Raw genomic sequence first — 22,500 nt, 5'->3', positions numbered from 1 at the left:
CTCTTTTCTTTTTTTCTTTCTTTCTTTCTTTCCTTTTTATACTACGCTTTATTTTTCTATCTTTCTTTCGTCTCGTCTTTCTTTGTTATTTCTACTCTCCTCTTTCATTTTCTTTCCATGTTTCTGTTTTTCTTACGCTCTCAAACTTATCTCTCTTTCTTTCTATTCTTATAGTCTCCTTCTTTCTTATTTTTGTTATGTATTTATTTTGTATTTTATTAATTTATATTAAATTATATTGATTTATATATTTTATTATTTATTATTTATTTTAATTCATTTTGTTGTTGGTTTTTCTTTTTTTCGACCAGTCTTTCTTTTCCTTTTTTCATTTTTTCGTTTTTCGCGGTTCTAACCTGATAACCATGTCTCGATTTACTCAATCGTATAATCGAATCTTGATTTACTCCATTGTATAATCGAATCTGGATTTACTTGATCGTATAACCGAATGTCGACTTACTCGATCGTATAATCGAATCTTCATTTACTCGATGGTATAATCGAATGTCGATTTACTCGATCGTATAATCGAATCTCAATTACACAATCGAGTGGTATTAAAATCAAAAGAACGAATAGGCGGTTGGGTGTCATTCACAATATGCATCGAACTCGTTTCTTTATTGAGTCATCTTTCCCTCGTTTACCACAAGAGTTGAATGATCCGACGTGTGGATGTGTGGAAATGTGGACGTGTGGACGTGTGGACATGTCGACGTGTAAATGTGTGGACATGTGGATGTGTAAATGTGTGGACATGTGGACGTGTGAACGTGTGGACATATTGACATATGGACATGTGGAGGTATGGACGTGTGGACATGTGGAGGTGTGGACCTGTGGACCTGGACAGGTGAACGTGTGTCTTTGCCCAGTGTGTAGGAGACAGTAGCATTGCTTGTGGATGGTCAATTGTTATACGGGAACGTTTTGTTTGTTGATCTGATTCTGTAATTCATGTGCTTTACAATATGTTCGTGTTCGCCATCTTCTCCACCACTGTACAAAGTCGTTTCAAGGGATTGTGGGCACGTGAAAAGAATTAATTAATCTGGAGTTGTGGACGTGTGGACATGTGGATGTGTGGACGTGTGGACATGTGGACGTGGAAATGTGGACGTGTGGACGTGTGGACATGTGGATGTGTGGACGTGTGGACATGTGGACGTGTAAATGTGTGGACATGTGGACGTGTGGACATATGGACATGTGGAGGTATGGACGTGTGGACGTGTGGACATATGGACATGTGGAGGTATGGATCTGTGGGCCTGGACAGGTGAACGTGTGTCTTTGCCTAGTGTGTAGGAGACGGTAGCATTGCTTGTGGATGGTCAATTGTTATATGGGAACGTTTTGTTTGTTGATCTGGTTCTGTAATTCATGTGCTTTACAATATGATTTGGCTAATTATGCCATGTTACGGAATGAATTTGGTGAAGATCTGATGACGTAGACTGTGATGGTTTACCTACAGAAGCAACCCAGATATTTCTCACAAGGCTGTAAAAAAAAACCGAATCGTGCAAAAAATGGCAGGAATGAGCCCAGACAATGCTAGGTCAGCGAAGGTAACGTATCCTTGTTGTATGTGTCTGAATATGTGTCTGTACATCAAACGAACCAGCGATGCAATGATCATCTTATTCATCGAACCAACGAACCATGGAACCAACGATCTATCGAACTTTCCACACACCCATCGAACCAACGAACCTTCAACCCATCGAACCAACGATCCATCAATCCAATAACCCAATAATCAACCTTATAAGCGATGTTAGTAATTATGGATATGGGAGTGACGTCAGTTGTGGGTTCTTACAACGGGGTAAAGCCCTCATGTCCGACCCTTCCTTCGGCAGCTTTTCTTTTAACCCCGGTTCAACAATTCTTGCTTTTCCTAATCTCTTTCTTGACCTAGGTCTTGCACCAGACATAAAGTGCGTATAATAACACGTAAGACTTAGTCAAATTCAAAAACAAGTTTTACTCAGTACGGAACACAACACAACATGTCTTCACTCCATCGTGTCCAGTCCCAGTCTCCAATAATGGTCGTCTCGTGAATTAAACTACATGTAAATGTAATTTGCCAATCCTTGTCATTGAGCTACGATCATCATTATTGAGGCAGAACTCTGAATTGCAACACGAAATATACGAGAAACTGGAGGATTGTATAACTAGGTACTGTACCAATATATGGTAGATCTGAGGCAATCGATTTCTAGAATGTGTAAAACCCGGAGAATGTTGCTGCAAGTAAGATTAGATATGATCAAACAAAACACCTACCTCTTACTGTGAAGAGATCCTGAATGGCTGAAGTTACGAAAGGGTTTGTTTTTATGGAATATGAAGAGAGACGTGGCTTAGGTATTATGATTTAATGAATCCTTTGGAGTGCTTGACCCATAAAAGGTTAAAGCTCCTTTAGAGCCTCGTTGTTTGGGTGGCTGGTTATGCATTCAAATTCCAGGCGGTGCAAACCTGCTTAATTAATTTAATTTAATTTCTTAGCAGGTGAAATGAACTCATCCTTGTTCGTATACTACGCCATACGTGACAAAATATCCGCTAAAAAAATGTCCGCTAAAAAATAAAACAACTTGCACAATTTACAATCTAGTTGACAACAATTAGCATTAGCTTGTTTGTTGACCAAATCAAATTCCTCGCAATTTATGTCACTTCTCTTGTTGTGCAATTCATGTATTCAAGGCCCGCGCATCGAATATCAAGCTCGATGATTTCAATTCAAGATGCTTGTTTTATAAATCAAGAAGGGAGAGAATAGCTTTTAATCAATTCTATTTTCGAGGGGGGACTGGACATTAATAATGGCAGGCAATTTGTTCTTCGCTCCAAATGCGGCCGAGTTTTTCGAAAGTTTAGTTTCCCTTTTGCAGCAATGTGAATTATGTCGTCAAGAGAATTCCAATGGTGGTCTTGCAGAATTCCTTGGAAGGCGCCTTGAAGAGTATCAACGCACTTTGCGCGTGATGTATGGCAGAGTAAGGGAGTCGGTTTCTGGTGAAGAAACTGAACTCACTCGAGATCTGGAACGTTCGATCGAAGTAATTAGTAGGCAACTGGAATCTCTGACAACACTCTACAGTGATCATGATCATCAGATTGACGCAGAAATGACTAGCATGGAGGAGGATTCAACCCTTTTTATTATTACAAGATCAGATAATGCTGGAAGGCCAAGGTACGAAATAATGCAAGAGCAAATTCATTCACTCTGAAAGGCGTGGGGTTTCGTTTGGTAGATATTGCTAGAATTCTTTGTATGTCAACGACTCAAGAATTTGGTATGCCACTTGGCCACAGTAATTTTTCGTCTCTTCCTGACGAAGAACAGGACAATTATATTAGAAACATTATCTTGATAACTCCACAGTCAGGTGTTGGTTTGGTGCAAGGAGCTCTCAGGTCAAGGGGCGTAAGAGTGCAAAGGCGTCGCCTAATAGAACATATTCGTATTGTCGGTATTGGAACTAGCTTGCAATGGAGGCTAATGCGGGGGAATCTTTTCAAATGCAAATACTTTCTAATATATTTCCCCGCATTAGCCTCCATTACAAGCTAGTTCCAGTCCAATACCAAGAATACGAATATGGTCTATTGAAGCTCTCCAGCGACTTGATCCTGTTACATCAGTGTTACGACAATCACGAAGAATCATTCATCGCACATATCAAGTTTATGTTTAAATGCTTACTTTCCGAGTACTGGCGAAATGTTTTGCGGGTAGTGATGCTTGTATTATTGTACAGGAGGGGCGAGGAGTGGGGGGAGGTGAAGTTTAGGGGGTGGAATTAATCAGGTCACTAGGGTTTACCCTAGGTAAAAATAGGGAAGGTATAACATTGGCTCAATTGTGCCAACCACAGGAACGAAATTCCCTTCATTTCCACAGCCAATGAAGCTCTGATTGGCACATTAATGACAATAGGTGACGTCAATGATATCTTCCCTATGCAATACGGATGTTGATAATAGATAGTTACGTAGTCTTTGTGTTGCGGTTAAACACTTCACAACTAAAGGGCTTGATTCTGTACGGACCTTATAGTGCATATTTTCAGCTGGTTTGTAAGGTTTGCCTTAGGTGTTGCTAGTAACAAAATGTTTTGCTACCTGTTTGTGTGACGAAAGGAGGGGGCCTCAGCATGTGGAAATTGTCACCAGTTGAAAGAAAGTATGCACATGGACTTTCTCACTTTAGAAAATATAATTATTTGAAACCGGATTTTCACTTATTTCCCCCCCCCCCCCTCCAGTTGCTATTAGGGGAGATGTACAAGGTGAGGAAGAGGGGAATGCAACTCCCCTAAAAACCACTGTGTGGGAGGCTATTTCACTTAGGGAGGAATTGCAAACAAAAGTTCTTTCCCGGGACTAACCATCTCCACTTTAGGGGTACATTTGTCATTTTTTTCCCAGCCTGGAGGAGACCTATTGTTAATTTGTTCGTCCGTTGTCGCTGCATACTTGTTACAAAACAAAGGAAAATAGAAAACTAGCCTAGTTTGTGCACACAAGGAAAAAGTAAGTCTTTATTGACCGGACTCCTCCAGCCTTCAGACCAAATTGTTTGAATTCTTCATCATCACATAGGCATATTGACGGCGATCACAAGTTGATTGAGCCTTATCACTTCGTGATACATGGTGGAATTTATGGTTTTTCCAGACTCGTAGTCTATCTGCATGCATCTACAAATAATCGTGCAAGTACTGTACTTGCACTATTCAGAGAAGCTACAAAACATTATAATGTTTCATCAAGAGTGCGAAGGGACAGGGGTTTGGAAAACATTGAAGTGGAACGGTTTATGATACAAACCAGAGGGCTGAACCGGGGAAGCATCATAGCTGGTACAGTCGAACCTCGATTATCTGGACCTCGATTATCCGGATTTCTCGATTATCCGGACTTTTTCTGTGGTCCCAATTTTGTCATGAATATTTATTAGTCATAATCAAGATCCGTTTTCTTTTTAAAACTACAGCGTTGAAAAGTGAAGTAAAGGCGAGTTTGTTTCGCTTTCAAAAAGCAAAATAAAACAGCGCGCACACATCGTAACTAATGAAGAACTTTCGAATGAGTTCTGATTGGCTCGTTTGGCGAACAAGCTACATTACGTCATGAATGTTTATTCACGATCATCATGTCCTTGAAGCGTAAGCGATCTGTTCTTTCGATAAAAGATAAACAGGCTATAATTTTGCGATTAGAGAAAGAAGAAAAAGAAACTAATTCGTCAACTGAATATGACGTTAGTAAACGGCAGATATCTGATATCCGCAAGAGCAAGGAAAAGATCATGACGTTTGCCGACACGTGTACAGGTATTCACAACGAACAGTAAAGGTGTGGACCACATTTTTTTCGAAACGATTTGTGAATGTTTTGTTTCACGATTAAATGTCGCTTTCTTAATTTAATCAGTTTTTGTTCCTCATTAATATTCATATTCTCGATTATCCGGACCCTTGATTATCCGGACTCTTTCTTCTAGTCCCAACGAGTCCGGATAATCGAGGTTCGACTGTACTTCAGTACACAATCAGCAGATTGAACGCTTATGGCAAGAGGTTAACAGAGTTGTGGTATCCAGATTCCTGAATATACTTATTTTTTTTGGAGAGTAGGCAAGCTTTTGACCCTAATGACGAGATTCATCTTTATGCCCTGCACTTTGCATTTCTACCTTTGATAAATGCAGCACTATATGAATTAAAGCAACAGTGGAATAATCATCCAGTCACCAGTGAATCAAAGTATAGTCCAAGACAGCTCTGGACACAAGGCATGCTTCATTTACGCAACTCTAACTTATCTGCTGTCAGAGATGTTGTAGAGGGTGAACATGTAAAGGAGTTTGGTATTGAGGCGGAGGGCCCTTTTTCCACTGTACAAAGAAATCAGGCATTAACTATTCCAGAATCTCCCATGTTGTCAGACGCTGAGGAACTAAGACTTAGACAGGAAATTTCTGCAGTGTCGCTGGATGAGAATGGAATCATGAGTTACCTGATAGCCTTAGCAGTACTCTCAAGACTTGCACAGTAAGAGAGAAAAAGAAATCCAATAAGCATTCTCAGTGTGAGTGCTGATGATCATGCAAGGAATTGCTTTCTGAACAGCACTGGGGTTCTTTGACCCTGTATTTCTGCAAACATTGTTTAAGATGCAAGGGAACACGAATAGGGTAAACAGTTGTTAAAAAAAAGTTTAAACTGTAAACAGTGCAGAGTTTACAATCAATGAAAGCCCCTGGACGTTTGAATTTACATCTCAAATATAAAACAAAATTGGTAACTGTCTTTTGTCAATGAAGATGGTACATTTTACCTCCCCACAGAAATGGAAATGAACCAGATACTTTAAATTTATCTGCATCACTGAAGGCCTTGAGACCCATTTCTCGAAAGTTGCAAAGCTCATTTCTGAAAATGTGTAGTGTAACGTGAACTGCTAGATTTTTATCCCATATGAACCATGTGGGCGTTAGCCCTACTGATGGAACTGGGCCCACACAAGGACAGAGAAAAACTCTGATCAGGGTGGGAATTGAACCCACGACCTTGGGGTTAGATCTCCGCCGCTCTACCGACTGAGCTACAAGGTCAGACGGGAGCAGGCCGTGGGAACTGAAGATGTTAAAGGCACGGCAATAAACATGTACAAGTAAAAGGAAAGGTTACGTTTATACAAACGTTGGCCGTGTAGCGCTTATATTTTAAACAGAATTACTAGATCTGCTTATTTTAAAAAGTAGGTCTTTTCATATCATTGCAAAACATGAAGGCCAAATTTGTTCAAAGTTTTAAGGCTGGTCATTTTTAAGATAGTGGAAATTATGGCACCCAACTAAGCTGCACACCATAAGGTTACCAAGCTATTTCAGTCTTTCTTGTACAGGGTTCTCCCAAAAATTTGAAGTAGACGGAGGAAAATTTCAAGTAGCAGGCGAAAATTGCTTACCTTGCCAAGCCAGCCCCAAAAATCCATGTACATTTTCCCTGATTAGCCGTTAAGCCCAGGTTGAGTAGATGGCGATTTTTGCCAGTCGCCAGAGCTTGTGGAGAACCCTGCTTGTAAACCTTCATTTCCTTGCACTATTTTTACAAATTTCTTTTGGGCCGGCTATAAGCCACAGGAACTCAAAGGATGGCCTACTTGATCAAGAAAAACACTCATGTTGTAATCAACTGCTGAGTGTCATTCTGTCTTGTTCGTACTCATGATCAACATGCAACAGAGAAAACATCGTTTGATAATCTTGAGGGGTGGCTCTTAAGTAAATAAAAGAAAGACCATGGCTGCTAAGGAAGCTGTTTTTAGTCAAGAGCCCTTAAAATAGGTTGCATGGATGATGGTTCTTTTCAGTAACTTTTTCAATGGAAATCTGATATCACTTAAATCAGAAGGTGCATGCGCAACTGATCCCAGTCCTCTGCCGTGCATTTCAGAGAAAAACAGGTAAAAGGTCTCAGGAAACGAAAGGAAGAGGCAGTTTGTTCATCGGATGGGAAAAGTCCCATCATTTTTCGTCTCTTTGGAACTGATAGTTTGAAAAGTGTATCAGAGGAGGGCCTTACAACATCATAATTCTTTTGGAGAAATAATTCCTTTTAAAATCCATGCTACAGATTTTGTGTTAAAATGTTCTCATACTGTTACGTTAAAAATTTGTGAAATTTTAAACATACTATTAGCTAAGTCGCTGAGTTTTTAGGCATTTTCTGTTTTAATCACATGCTTTTCCAAATATGGTTGTGAGTCAAACCCGACAAAGGAATGTTAAATGGAACACACTTGGCAAATAAAGATAACTGTAGAGTTTAAGGAATTCGAGAAATGACTATAGGAATGGGTCCATAGCAATGGTTTGATAGTTAAAAGCCACCCCCTTTAGTAACGAAAATAACGTCCCAAACCTGTATGTTTGCTAAAGCAAGAGCTTGGTCAAGTAAAACAGTAACTATTTTGATATGTTTATTTGAAATTATATTTTTATGACCAGTACATTGTTAACATGGCACAAAATAATTTGTGACTCACATGTACGTACAGAAGTATGTCCAATGAGTTACTTTAAATACAGCTTCATTTAAAAGGGGACAAAGAAAGCTGTTCAGGATACTGAATATCCAAATCTCAATCATCTTCCAGTAAAGATCATTGTTGTTAATGTCAACAAAAATGTTGGTAGCTTAAATACCGATGGGTTCAACATCAACTGCTGTGAGATCAGCTCTATTCAACTTACACAAGAATAATGTTTAATGTTGCATGCATAAAGTGGAAAGAAGTTATTTATGACCACAATAATAATTATGGTGTTCGTTAGTCTAAGATCAACGTGTAGGAACAGGAACAAACAATTTGTTAAGGATCAAGGTAAACACTGAACAGACCAGATGCACTCCACAAAGTCTTCATACATTCTCGCTTGAACTGAAAATGGTTCTATCCTCTTCCATAACCAAGATGCTGGCACGTAATCGCAGTATTCATAGTCCTCCTGAAATCGTGACAACTGTTGTCGATGGTTGGTAGGGCCAGACTAAAAAAACACGAGTCTGCATCTGGGTATACCATAGTGGTGAATCTCATGCTTAACTTACAAGAAGGGAGATAAGGATGTCCTGCCACAAACTGAACCATCTGAGCAAGTGGTGGGAGGGAGCTTAGTGATTCATCTGGAACCTCATCTGTCACTGTAAACAGAAATACAGTGCATGCCATAACCTGTTTGAGATAGCTTAAAACCTGCTCAGTCAGGCATTCTTAAAATATTAACTCGATGTACCCTCAAACGCCCTAGGACATACCGGGATATAATCAGTAGGCGAGTAAAATCGTGTGGTCAATGGATTGATACTGAATTTAATAGCTGGAGGATAGAAGGTCATGATACCATATATCTTTGGTTTAAGGGTTTTGACCTTATAAGTTCATTTCTTTCACAAAAATAACCTTCACATTTATTTTACTTTCTTGAAGCATTCATAGAACTTTCTTGAGGAGCAGCCATGAAATTAATCATTTACAGGAAAAATTATTGATGTTTTGCTTTCTTGTAAATGTGAGCTGAATCCAAGTGCAGTTTAAGATTAGATGGTATTTTGTACGGCTCATTAGGGGTGCATTTGATTTGCTTTACTCCGGAATAAGAATGCAAAGCTTTAGTACAAAAAATAACCCCTATGATAATTTTTATGGAAACATTTCATAGAAAACATCTATCTTATGTACTTCAAAAGAAAAATCTAGAGGTTATTCAAATTACTTCTTATTTTTGATTAATGTTCCCCTTTCTGAAGTCAGACAAACAAAAGAATAATACCATACACTATTATGTACCGCCGACCAGCTGGCTGAATTGGGTCATCGTCATTATCATAATCATCAATCCTCTATTTTAAAACGGAATCCAATCACTAATTACAGTGCTCTCCAACTATGCTTCGAATTAACAACTGCTAAAAACAGGAAAGCTAATTACTATACTGAAAGCATTTAAGATTTGTGGCCTGCTTAGCCTATGGACATGGTCAGACTATTCCAGATTACGACACACCTATATTAAAAGCTCTTTGGTAAGTAGCTATAAACTCTAGACCATTATCTGAATAAAGAATTTCTAGTATTCCATGCCTTCACATGTGCTGTTGTAGACAATTGATCAGTGTGGTACTTGTACCGTCTTTCAACTGTGTTAGTTCAAAATACTTGGAGTAACAATTCACAAGCACTGTGAGGACTGCCGTGAGGACCGCGATGAAGTCTGGAAAAATAGATCAAAGATTAAAAATTCAGGTAACCATACGGACGCTTATATAACTGAGGACTTTGCTAAAGCTATTCAGGAAGAGCGCAAAATTTTGATCAAAGCAATGTTGAAAGCGAGGAATGAGCATGGAATACGTGATGCTAAAGTTGTCGGAAGATTTTTATTCATCCACAATGAAAAGTACAACCATCAAAATTTTCCAGATTTTCTAAGATAATCTTTTGTGATGTTTTCTCTTCTTCTTTCAACAGTAGAAAACCCCGTCAATTTGCATTTTTTTTCTTAGTTTTTCAAAATGGCTGTTAATGAACCCTTTTTCATGAATAACAATCGAAGATGTCAAGAGTCCACTCTACAATGGTTTTTATTGTATGTGTTAATGTTCTTTGTGTAATTTTCCGATCCATTACTTTTTCTTCAAATATGTTAGTTTTTCTTTTTTTCGTGCTATTTTTCTTTTCAATTTGGATCTTTTGTTACTTTTGTCACACTCTAATCCCTCTGGCTTGCAACACGCATTACTTTTGTAATCAACAATGAATCTCAGTATTTGCTCTCTTAATGTGAGAGGACTGGGGGACAGCTTGAAGAGACGAGAAGTTTTTAATTGGCTAAGAAAGAAAAAGTATTCAATCTATATGCTCCGAGAAGTGCACTGTTCTGAAAAAAGCAATCCCATGTGGTCTGCAGAATGGGGATATACAACCACCTTTAGTGGCCTTGCCAGTAATCAGAGCGGAGTCGCTGTCCTATTTAATAAGCGTGATACTATGATTAGTGATTATGAACAGGGTGGACTAAAGATGGTTGATGTAAAGATTTTTAGCAAGGCTTTGAAGGCAACTTGGATTAAGAAATACCTCGACCAATTAACCACGGAAAATGGAAACTTTTTTTTTACCTGCAACTGCAAGATCTCGGTGGTGCTACCTTTTTTAGGGGTAATCTAAATCAAAAAGATTTGTTAAAAGTTGGAAAAGTATCGGACGTTTTCCTGCAAGAAATACTGCAAATTTGGTCAGAAGTTACTTTTGAATATTGCATGTCCTCTGTCACCCAGCTACGGTCACAGCCTCTTTGGTTCAATTCTCTTGTACAAGTCGAAAATAAACCAATATACTACGCACTATGGGCTACTAAGGGAATTCATGTTGTCAGCGATTTAATGGTTAATGAGACCACTTTTTTATCTTTCTCAGACCGTTATGGATTTAAACCAAGTTTTCTGTCTTTTCTTGGAGTCATCTCGGCTATAAAGCAGTTGTGGGAAACAACCAATGGGAAAAACCTAAGCGAAGTTTCGGACTACAATACGTTTAGTGAAAAAGTTCTGATGGCAAATAAACCAAACAGAATAGTGTACCAAAAGCTTGTGGAAAAAAAAAGAAAACAGCCCTTGAATAGTCAGATGAAGTGGTTAGCAGATTGCCTAATTGAACCAAACGAAACTGTGGACTGGGTCATCGTGTATCGAAAACCCTTCGAATGTACCAAAATCTCTAAACTTCTAGTATTTCAATTTAAGCTGTTTCACAGGCGATTAGCCACCAATAATTTTCTGAAAAAAATAAACTTTATTGATAACGATCTCTGCAGTTTCTGTCAACGGAAAGAGGAATCACTCATTCACCTATTCTGGACTTGCACTGTAACGTCCCGTTTCTGGGAAGCTTTTAAGGAATGGCTGATCTGTGACAAAGCTCTTCCTACGCTAGACTTGTCACTATCATGAGTTGTTGGTCTAAAGCCTCAATTAATTCAAAACAAGAATCACTACTTGTTATTTTTGGTCGCGAGGTATTACATTTGGACCTGTAGAACACGCAGTCTTTGTCCTAAAATAGAAGGCTTCCACCCATTCCTCTCACAGTACAGTCCTACGACTTGTAATTGAAAGAACCTAATTACTGTTTGTGTTGCAAAGGGATTTGTTTTGTCTTTTTTTTTTTGTATTGTATGGTGTAAATTAATACCCTTTGGTTTGTTAAGTAATTATCTCCTGTCACACCCCTCACGCAACACACAAAGACAAACGAGACAGAAAATCTGTTTCGGCATCTTTAATGAAAAACCGAGAGACCCAAGGGGCCAGAGGAGACCCCAAGCAGAGAGAAAGATGCCCAAACAGATTCAAAGGAGAAAAAGGAGAGTGCGAGAGGGGTATGGCAAGGGAGATAAGTGATAAAATATTATAAATACCAAACTACGACTACAAGGTTTGAATGTGCTCAGCGATGATCTGCGTGAGCACGAGTCTGTTGGCTAAAGGCAGTGATAAATACAACATGTAAGCGTCAGATCGCCAGTCTCCTTGAAGCTTAATAAGCTCTGCTGGGATACCGCACTGAAAAGCGAAGGTAGCGCCGCCTCGACGAAGACTATGACCAGAGAAATCCTTTGGATCCAAAGAGATAAGGGACGCTAAATGCTGGATACCGTCGTTGAGGGACTTCGCCGTAATGCAGGTGAGTTGGTTCGAGGTAGAAGCGAAAGTGAAGAGAGGACAAGCGTCAGGGGCAGGAACCATCCTCAGTAATAACTTGAGAGCGGTGGTTGGGCAGAGGGACGATCCGGGAATGAGGGGAACTGGAACGACAAGGGCTGTATCACCCGCTTGCCGAGTTTTGGTTCTGGTGACTGTAAAACAGGCGCCAGAATCGTTGAAGTGGACGCTACCTCTAGATAAGACGTGTTGTGGAGAGAAACTGTCGAACGCCTGAGGAACGAGATTGGCTGTGCGAAAAAAGGTGAAGAAACCAACCAGAAGGGCGCACCACAAGGCTAAATGGGCAGAGTCGCGCAGATTAAGGTGGGCATGGAAATGAAACAAAATCGACGGCGTAAGAGGAGCTTTGCGGTGGGGAATGTGAATCATGGACTTCTCCAGACCTTTTTGCGTCAGTTTGACATGAATGTCGTCAAAGGCTGAAGCATCCAAGTGACAGAAGACGTGAAGACGCCGCAGGAGAAACTGACTAGAGTGATGAACGCGGCAATTGTAGATGGGGAAGCGGGGAAGGGTTGAAGCTTGTTGAAGTCGCAGAAGTTAAGGTAGGTGTTCCAGACGGAGTGATAGTTTCGCTTGGTGGCTGCGGATAAGGCGAAGTCTTGAATTCGATGGACATGATGCTGTAAATCGCATAGATGGTAACCTGGAATACGAAAAAAAAAATGAAGAGGTGATTACCACTGGCAGTCAAAACGAAACAAATCAAACGAGCAACTATATTCCGTTAAGGTGTTGTAATGAAGATGAGCTGCCTCGTAGAAAATGTGTTGATATTGTGGATCATTGTCCCAGCGAGAGAGAGAATCAGCAATGGTATTCTGGTGACCCGGGATATAAAGGGCACGAAGCTCAAAATCAAAACGGGAAGCATAAAACCAAAGTTCGCGTAAACAGGATTGAACAAAAGGGACACGTGAGCGACCGGTGTTGATGGCATATTCAGTGTTTTGATTGTCAGTTCGTACTAAAATACGCTGGCCACGCAGTTCTTCGGATCACAGTTTGAGACTCACGATGACAGCTAACATTTCGAGCGACGCGATGGACAGCAAGGCTGTGTCGATGAAAGGTGGATAAGAGGAGTGGAAGAAACGACCGTCGAAAAAACCGCCAATGCCGGAAATGCAGGCGTCGGTGCAGAAATGAACAGTCGTGTCAATCCAAGGAGAGGAACGTAAAAGAGAGACTCCATTGTAAACGGCTAGAAACTCGTTCCACCAGCGCAGATCGGCTAGCAGGGCGGAACTGGGCATGAAGCGGGAAGATTTGTGGGGTAGGCGACGGAGGTCAGAAAGCATTCGCTGCATGAAAATTTTTCCGGGGCTGATACAGGCGCAGATATAGGAAAGTTTGCCAATGAGTGACTGTAAATCAGATTTTGTGGTGCGTGGGGAACTGAGCCAAAGACGAATGAGGGCGGAGGCACATGACAGCTTGTCTTCAGGAACTTCCAGAGTCATAGTAACAGTATCGTAAATGAGGCCGAGGAAAACCATTCTAGTTGAAGGAGGGCAATCTTTTCCCGGGGAGGATTCCAGACCCAAGCGGTTGAAAAGGGTTTCAAGTTCCTGGAAGGCTTGAAGAGCGTCGTCGTGCGAGGACTCTACGCCACCAAAGTCATCGATGTAATTCACGCACTGGTGATGATAAACGGAATAGAAAATGTGCGCAATCGCGTTGGTAGTACGTTGGCAAGCGAGGGTGGCTGAACGAAGGCCGAAGGGAAGAACCAGATCAAAGTATAGAAGGTCATTCCAGTGGTAACCGAGTAACTTGTAATCCCTAGGATCAACAGGGATTTGACGATATGCGCGCTTCAAATCCTTCTTAAAAAGGAAACAACCTGGGCCCTTGGCGATGATGAGATTGACAAAGTCGGCAGAGCGAGGAAGAGAAAGATGAAAAGGTTCGTCCAGAAAAGAGTCTTTGGGGATGCCGTCATTAACGGAGGCTCCGGGGGGAAAGCTCAAATCCAAAACGACGCGACGCTTACAGTCATCTCTGGGGACAGTTTGCAGCGGTGAGGTTTGCAGCGGGGACGGGAAAGGGTTCTGGAGAAATGGTCCAGCAGTGGCCCCATGAGAAATTTCGGCTGCAATGAAGGAGTTAATAGCATCTGGGAAACGGATTGCGGAGGAGTGGTTAGATTTGGAAGGTGTAGGAATGGAACTGGAGCGGTAGTTGATGGGCCAACCAAATGCAAGAAAAAGGGCCACTACAGAATCGGAGTACTTGTCGAGAGCGGATTTCCGCGAAGGAATATTCAATTTCGAAGGAACGGGAACACGAGCTCCGAAGGCGTTGGGGTAGGACGACTTGGAGCAAAGGATATGGCGAGCAACGGCGGCATACGAACGGGAACTGGAGAGCGAAGGCTGACCAGATGGCAAAACGGAAACGGGCGAGACTTCGGACGAAGGTAACGGAGCAAAAGGTGAGGTCGAAGATAATGGAGAGTGGTCGGGAGAGTTAGGAGAGATGACTAGTCAATCAGACGTGGGTGGTGTGGGACGGTTTGAAGAAGGCGGTGGTCGAGTAGGACAAGATGCAATAGTATGATCAGAGAGTTTGCAGTAAGTGCAGATGTGTTCCACACCCGGCTGGTGACTGGTGTTGTGACAAGTGCCAGTGCGATTCCATTCGCGGCCATATAACCGTGAGCGGTTGCTGGGACCTGGGACTATGGCATTATTTGCTGACGGTGTTGTGTTGGGAAGTCGCTGAGATTCTGTGATGTTGAATCGCGCTATCTCGCTGAAATCATCGCCCCAGTTGGCGAGGCCGGCCTCGATACGATCTAACACGGCGGCGTGAAAGGAAAGAACAGCGGGCCAATTATACTTTGAAGCGAGATGCATTAAGGACATCAGATGTCGCGTCATGACAGCTTGTTTCTCAGGTGGTTCGGAATTAACAATGTCTAAATAACCGTAAACAAATTCAGAAGTTGTAAGATCTTTAAACTTTTTCCTGGCAAGACCAAATGGGACATGCAAATGAGGCCATTCTTGCGGATTAGTGATACGTGTGTTGTGGTCAAGTTGACCTTGGGACTTACCGGCATTGTGTCCGGAATGAACGGTGTCGAGCAAAGGAATCACTGCCCGTTTAACACTGCTAAGAGACGATAGCGATCGGGCCTTGGCTTGAGCTTCCAGTTCCGAGACTTGGATTTCCAGACGCTGTTTCTCTATTTGAAGTTTGAGTAGCTCCAAATCCTGGGAATTTTCCGGCATGGAGACCGGCGAGCCACGTGGTAGAGTGAGGTCGTCTTGAGGCGAATTTTTTGCACTTGGAGCGCTGTGAGGCGGCTGACTCAGTGAAGGGAGGTCGTAAACAAAACCCGTCGGTAAGGTAGGTGCCTTGACCTTGCGTTTACCGGTGGCAGAAGCCATGCAGAAAAGGTAAGAAAAGGAGACACATTGAACGAAGGACTCGAACGAAAAAACGAGCTAAACAAAACGATCATATTACACTGAAATTGACAAGCTGGCCAACGCGTGGAGTCCTGGGGCTAATTAAGTTATTCCCCTAGGAATATTAACTGGTAGGGATCGTAAGTATCATAAGTATTGTAGGTAGGGATCGTTAGTATTTTTTGTACTTATAGTAAGTATTGTTAAAGAAAAAAATAAATAAATAAAAAACAATCCACAAGCACAACAAATTTTCCTTGGGGCAACACAAACAGGTCTGCTGCTAAAACTTGCCATGGTCTATTGGGTATCGGGTGGGGTAACAAAGGCTCTTTGACTTGGCAGTTTCGGTACTTGTTGCAAATTTCACACTTGGCCACTTTCTCTTTGATCTGCTCGCATACTCCAGCCCATGCAATAGACAGTTTCTCTGGCTCTGTTGAGACATTTCTCTCCTCCTAAATGGCTGCTATGGATCTTGTCAAGTATCTCACTGCGCAAGCCAGAGGGCGGAATAAGACGATCCCTGTTCATGAGTAAGCCATCACAAATACACAGGTCATCCCTAAAGTTCCAGTTCTTTCTTAACTGTGGAGCCAATTCTGCCGGATTCTCTGGCCATCCACTTAAAACTACTTCTCTAAATCGGTACAAGACTGGGTCACTAGCAGTCTTTCTCTTCCATTCGTCTCCTTTCTGCTTCGAGATCTTGATTAGTAAATGTACTTCAAACTCTTCAGTGCTTAATGTCGACTCACTCTGACTGGCTCGGCTTAGGGTATCTGCATTGAGCAATTGATTACCAGGTACATAATTGACTTTGAGGTCATAGTGTTGAACTCGAAGCATCATCCTTTGAATGCGCTGAGGTGAATTAGACAATGGCGTCTTAAACAAACTCTCCAGAAGCTTGTGCTCGGTTTCACACTTGATTTCACATAAATGTATTGGTGAAAGTGTTGGTACCACATACAATAGCACGCATTTCTTTTTCGATTTTAGCGTAATTACGCTCTGCACTGTTCAATGCTCTTGAAGCATAAGCCACTGGCTGCATTCCTTGTAGTAAACAGGGACCAAGACCCTACGAGGATGCATCCTTCGAGACTGTGACATCTACATTGACATAATTGACTTCAGAACTGGTACTTGCATGATGCTATTAACCAATTCTTCATATGCTTTCTGGTGCCTCTTCATCCAGTGCCACTCAACTGATTTCTCTAGTAGCTCTCTTAGACGCTTATTGATGTCAGCTAAATGAGGAATAAAATTATGCAAGTAGTGCACCATACGCATGAATTTCTGGAGAGATGATTTGTCATGAGGTACTGGCATACTTAAAATGGCTTGAACTTGGTCTGGACTAGGCCTCAAGCCATCACTTCCAAACACATGTCCCACATGTGTGACCTCTTGCTTGTGGAACTTAAAACTTCTCATTGAACCTCAAATCAGTTTCCTCTGCCCTCTGCAACACCTTCTCCAAAGTGAGGTTATGCTCTTCTACATTCTTGCCCCACACTAATAAGTCATCAACTATCACCTCACGTTGATCTATGTCCTCAAACATCTCAGTCATTGCTCTTTGGAATATTTCAGGGACTGACTTCAAAACAAAACGGTAACCTTTCAAATTTCAATCTGCCAAAAGGTGTGTTGAACGTGGTAAGCCAGGTGCTTTCCTCTGCTAGCCTGGTCTGGTAGAATCCCGATGTGGCATCCAGTGTTGAGAAAACCATGGCTTCTGAAAGAGTTGGTGGTACTTTTTCCACTGTTCTGAGTGGATAATGTTCTCTCTTCACCGCCTTATATAAATCCACCGGATCAAGACAAATGCGAACATCACCATTTGGCCTCTTCACTACTACAATCGGACTCTCCCATTTTGTGGGCTGTTCAACCTTAGTTATGATGCCCATTCTTTCCATTCTGACCAGTTCAGCTTTCACTTTGTCCCTTAACATGTATGGGGTTCGCCTTGGCGGGTGGACTACCGGGGTGACACTTGCATCAATCTTTATCTCATATTCAAGAGTGCCATTACCACCGAACTGACCTCGGTACCTCTTGAGTATTTCAGGTTGGGTATCTCCATCACTCCTTCACCTGATGGTAAACAGTCTCGTTACTAGATTTAACTCTGTGGCAGTCTTCAATCCCACAACTGGCATGAGATCTCCGTCAACCACCTGAAACTCCATCACATGGTATCGATCTTAGTACAAAACTACCACGTCAGTCTTTCCATATGTTTTGATTTCATGACCTGAATAAGAGAACAATTTTGATCTACTTCTGCCACTGGTTACTATACCAGCTTCATTACAGGCACTTCTTGGCATCACATAACAATAGCTGAGCTCCAGTGTCAATAGCAAATGGTACGGTACAATTATTGATCTGAAAATTTACATACCAATCTTTGTCTGCAACTTGTTTGGATCCAATAGTACCGATAAAGAATGGCTGTTTATCTCTGGCACCTTCGTTACCAACTGTGTGAACTTCTTTTGTGGTTGCTCTGCACACTTTGGCGAAGTGATGTTGTTTGTGGCACGCATTGCAAAATTTTCCAAATTCTGCACAACAGCCTCTCTTGTGGCGATATCTGCAAAACTGACACAAATTCATACCTGCTGTTCCCGCTCTCATATTCTCTTTCTCTTCTTTCTTGGTTACCGATATGTCCGTCTCCTCACTAGATTTCACCACACATACTACTTTTTCTTCAGTCAAAAACTCAATTAAGGTGTAAGGTGTGCTGAACTGATTTCGGCTGCTCTGCGATATCAATGCACGTTTCCAGACTCAATTCTGACTCTCTGAAAAGTCGAGCTCTCACTGTATTATTATTTACACCACAAACAATCCTGCCACGAATTAATCCATCCTTGAGGTCTGCAAACTCACACCTTGGTGCCTTGTTTCGTAAATCTGTCACGTAGACATCAATCGACTCACCCTCCAGTTGATTCCTTGGATTGGATTCTTCCGTGGATTCCAATACCTCTCAAACTTCTCCATAATCTTATTGACTTTCTTTTTATTGTCATCCGCATCCCACTGAAACGTATTGTAAACCGCCAGAGCCTCCGATCCGGCCATGTGCAGCAGTGTCATCGCTCGAACTTTTCCATCTTTTGTAGCCAAACCTGAGGCGATCTCATAGATTTCGAATTGCTGTTTGAATGGCCGCCAATTCTCTGCTAAATTTCCAGTGAGTGCTAAAGCACTGGGTGGCTGTAACCTATCCATATTATAAAGTTTCTGCTGACAAGACTGAATTTCAAGAGGGCGTTTTTCCCCTGGTTTCCATGCCGAAAAGGGTCCCGGATGTAACCAACATTAATTTATCCTTACAAGAAAAAGCTGTGCCATGTGACAACAGCATATTTGTTCGGGAAATGAAACAGTAGCTCCAGTGTAAACCTATAGCATTTAGACGTCGAGTAAAACTCACCTTTACTATGTCAAAAGGTCACAATCTTGAATCTGATGAGACAATGGCGTTTTCAATGCGAGGAGTTTTAGCTCAATGCGAACGACGCGAACTCATCTCTGCAGGTCCCTGCTCAGCTGTGATAATATTTTGACAGCCATCACGTGAACAAATTGCCGCCTGCACGTGTTGACCTTTCGAAGATCACCTACATCCAGGGAACTCTGGGTAATTTTGGAAGAAGAATTCTCGCCATAAATTTTGAACAGACTCCCAGATTGTGGTTGGGGGCTCTGCTTGAGCCCGCAATAATTTCTCGGTGCCTTTACAATCGTTTTTTTTTTTTCACATTCTATATAGCATTCCTTATCGGACCATCTGCTGAATCTTTCCTCAAACGAAGACGTGTTGTTGAGAAGACGGAGAAATCCTGTGCGCCTCCCACTGCAATTACGTACTAGTGAGTGAGGTAGTAAGTAAGTAAGTAAGTAAGTAAGAACCTTTATTTGACTTCGAATTACAGATAGCAACCAATTATGCTAATATCTTCGAAGAAATAAAATAATATATAAAATAAACTAAATAGACTAAGAATTATTGTACATAATAAATAAATACATATTCACATGTATGTAATAATGTACAATAATGTACAATAAATAAGATATAATGTTAAGCTAAATTACAAAAAGGACAACAATCACGATCAAATTTAATTTGATTTACAGCTAGTTTAAATGCATTGGTCGTAGGAGCGGTTCTAAGTGAATTAGGTAACGAGTTCCAGAGTTTAGAAGCAAAATAACGGAAAGAATGTAGGCCATAGGTTGTGGTATTAACCCTAGGGACATTGAGAAGATGTTGGCCTCGTAGGTTATAAGTAGTATATTTGACGTTGAGTAGATTCTTAATATATACAGGGGTGTTACCATTAAGTGCTCGATAAGTGAGAGTCAACATATCATGTATCCTGCGGTCTTGTAAACAAGGCTGGTTAATGTCGTCTAATAATTCGTCATAAGTGCTATGAAGGTCATTGAAGACAAAGCGGAGGCATCTTTCATTAATTTTCTCCAGTTTATCAATATTCTTTTTGCCGCAATGAAGCCAGATAACGGAACAGTAATTAAGATGTGATAATGTAAATGATTCATATAGACGTTTCTTAGCACCAGTTGGTATTAGACGTTTATGTCGTTTAAGCACTTGGAGTTGATTACTGACTTTGCGAACTAGTCCGGATACATGCTCATGGAAATTTAGTGCATTGTCAATCGTAATACCCAGAAGTTTCATGGAGGAACTCAACTGCAGGTTCCTATTCTTAAGTTGCAATGGAAGATCTTCACTATTGGATCCAACCCACATTGAAAGACATTTGTCGACGTTAAGACCCATGCCATTTGACTGAAACCACTCGGAGGCAGATTGAAGGTCAGCCTGCATTGAAAGTTGGATAGTGACAGGATCCTGGCCACTAGTAAAAAATTGTGTGTCATCAGCGTAAGTGTTAATCTCAGAACTGCATGAAATGTGTAAAAGGTCATTTATGAAAATGTTAAATAATAGTGGTCCTAGTACAGACCCTTGTGGAACGCCCCTATTTATCCTTGTCCAGTCAGAAAACGTATCCCCAATTTTGACTCTCTGAAAACGATCAGTGAGGTAGCTTTTTAACAATAATAAGCAATCGCTAGATAAACCATAAGATTTCAGCTTAGCTAATAGAAGTTCATGTGGAAGACAATCAAAAGCCTTTGTTAAGTCAATACCCACAATGGCAGCGATAGACTTGTGGTCACAGGCAATTCTCAATTCCTCCAAAATGCGCAGCAGGGCAGTCTGACAGCTGTAATTCCGACGGTAAGCAGATAAGTATGGTGATAATTTCTCCTCAAAGAAGTTAACGAGCTGTTGTGATAGAATGCGCTCCATAATGTTGCTAAAGGTGACAAGAACAGTTATGGGTCGGTAATTTTCCTTGAGGTATTCGGTGTCTTTCTTAAACACTGGCGTTACCTGACCAAACTTCCAACAAGTCGGAAAGCAGTTACTGGCAATTGAATAGTTAAAGAGAGTACACAGAGGTCTTGCTAAGATGCTGATGCTATCTTTTACCAGCCTTGTGGGAATATCATCATGACCGATAGCTTTAGAAGCAGGTAATGACTTGGTAATATCAGTAACAACAGCAGGAGTAGTATTGCTGAAACAGAAGTCAGCCGAAGGATTACCGTCCATAAGGCTAGTAATGGTTTTGATACTATGGTGATGGAGAAAATCTGGGCCATACAGAGATGGATCAGGTTCAGGGATATTATCAGCAACATGAGTCAAGAACTGATTGAAAATATGAGCTATACGTTGTTTGTCAGTAATAAATATATCATCCTCCAAAAGAGTGATATCATTAGTTCCTCTTTGTTTAGAGCTGAAGAGAGGGCCAAAAAGCTTCCAAAATTCCTTTGGGTCAGATGATAGGTTATTTGTTTTATGACGAAAATAACCAGTTATGGCTTTCCTCCTCAGAGATGTACACAAGTTTCGTTGTCGCTTGTAGGCCAACCAATTAACCAATTAATTTCCTGTGTTTGTTCCATAATCTGTTTCTATGTCTGATAGCGCACCTCCATTCGGGTCTCATATAGGGAAGCTGTCCCCCACGGATGTGAAATTGCTTAATAGGGGCGTGTTCGTTAGCAATGTCTGAAAAGAGTTTACTAAAAGCCCAGGCCTGGTCATCGATGTCATCAAAGATTGACGTAATATGAAAAGGCACAGTAGTCAAGTCAGACACAAATCGTTCTTTATCATAGGCTTTGTAGCTTCTGCATGTGACTTTTCTAGATCGTTTACGAGCAAGAGAGATTCTCATCACTGTATAAATCAATCTATGATCACTAATGTGCGGTTCAAGGGTACCCGTTGACAGGAATCTACCTTTGTTATTGGTAAGGATCACATCAATTAATGTCTTAGAGGTAGGAGCCACACGAGTGGGTTCATTCACAAGGCATTCCAGGTTGAAAATGTCACATAAATCCAGCAGATCACTGCCCTCGCCGCCACTATTTAGAGGCTGAAGTGGATCACAATTGAGCTCACCCAGTACGAGCAGGTCATCACAGGAGGACAAAGCATGTTCGAAAAGCTTATAAAGATCTTCCATCCAGATTGATCTGCGAGTGCTGGGAGGTCTGTAGGCACCACATACCATAAGCCATGAATTACCGAGTTTAAGTTTGATCGAAAGAGCCTCAACGCTGGACAGTTTAGGAGCTGATTTGCTGTAGTTGAAGATAAGGTCAGAACG

General features: G+C 41.3%; 2 protein-coding genes across 2 annotated transcripts in view; both read right to left on the bottom strand.

Annotated features, from left to right (window-relative positions):
* Positions 1–16,111: 16,111 nt before the first annotated feature.
* On the bottom strand, positions 16,112–17,188 carry LOC138036606 (uncharacterized). Its single transcript, XM_068882740.1, has 2 exons — positions 16,895–17,188; positions 16,112–16,609 (listed from the first exon to the last, which is right to left on the bottom strand). Exons 1-2 carry the CDS (start codon positions 17,186–17,188, stop codon positions 16,112–16,114), a joined length of 792 nt encoding a protein of 263 aa, XP_068738841.1.
* Positions 17,189–19,859: 2,671 nt separating this feature from the next.
* The window catches only part of LOC138036604 (uncharacterized), a 3,578-nt gene continuing 937 nt past the window's right edge, over positions 19,860–22,500 (bottom strand). Inside the window, exons 2-3 of the mRNA XM_068882739.1 lie at positions 21,815–22,474; positions 19,860–21,618 (exon numbers count right to left, since the gene is read on the bottom strand). Of these exons, the coding sequence (XP_068738840.1) occupies positions 19,860–21,618; positions 21,815–22,474 (2,419 nt within the window). The remainder of the gene's footprint in view (positions 21,619–21,814; positions 22,475–22,500) is intronic.

The sequence above is a fragment of the Montipora capricornis genome, unplaced genomic scaffold (genome assembly GCF_036669925.1).
Source record: "Montipora capricornis isolate CH-2021 unplaced genomic scaffold, ASM3666992v2 scaffold_491, whole genome shotgun sequence".
Taxonomy (NCBI): domain Eukaryota; kingdom Metazoa; phylum Cnidaria; class Anthozoa; order Scleractinia; family Acroporidae; genus Montipora; species Montipora capricornis.
Note: the sequence above shows the minus strand (reverse complement) of the source record. Positions and strands in the feature narration are given on the sequence as shown.

Coding starts and splice junctions, on each gene's coding strand:
- LOC138036606 (XM_068882740.1), bottom strand. CDS start 17,188: ATGAGAAGTTTTAAGTTCCACAAGCAAGAGGTCACACATGTGGGACAT. Junction 16,610..16,894: donor TGGTTAATAGCATCATGCAA/GTACCAGTTCTG, acceptor AATTCACCTCAG/CGCATTCAAAGGATGATGCT.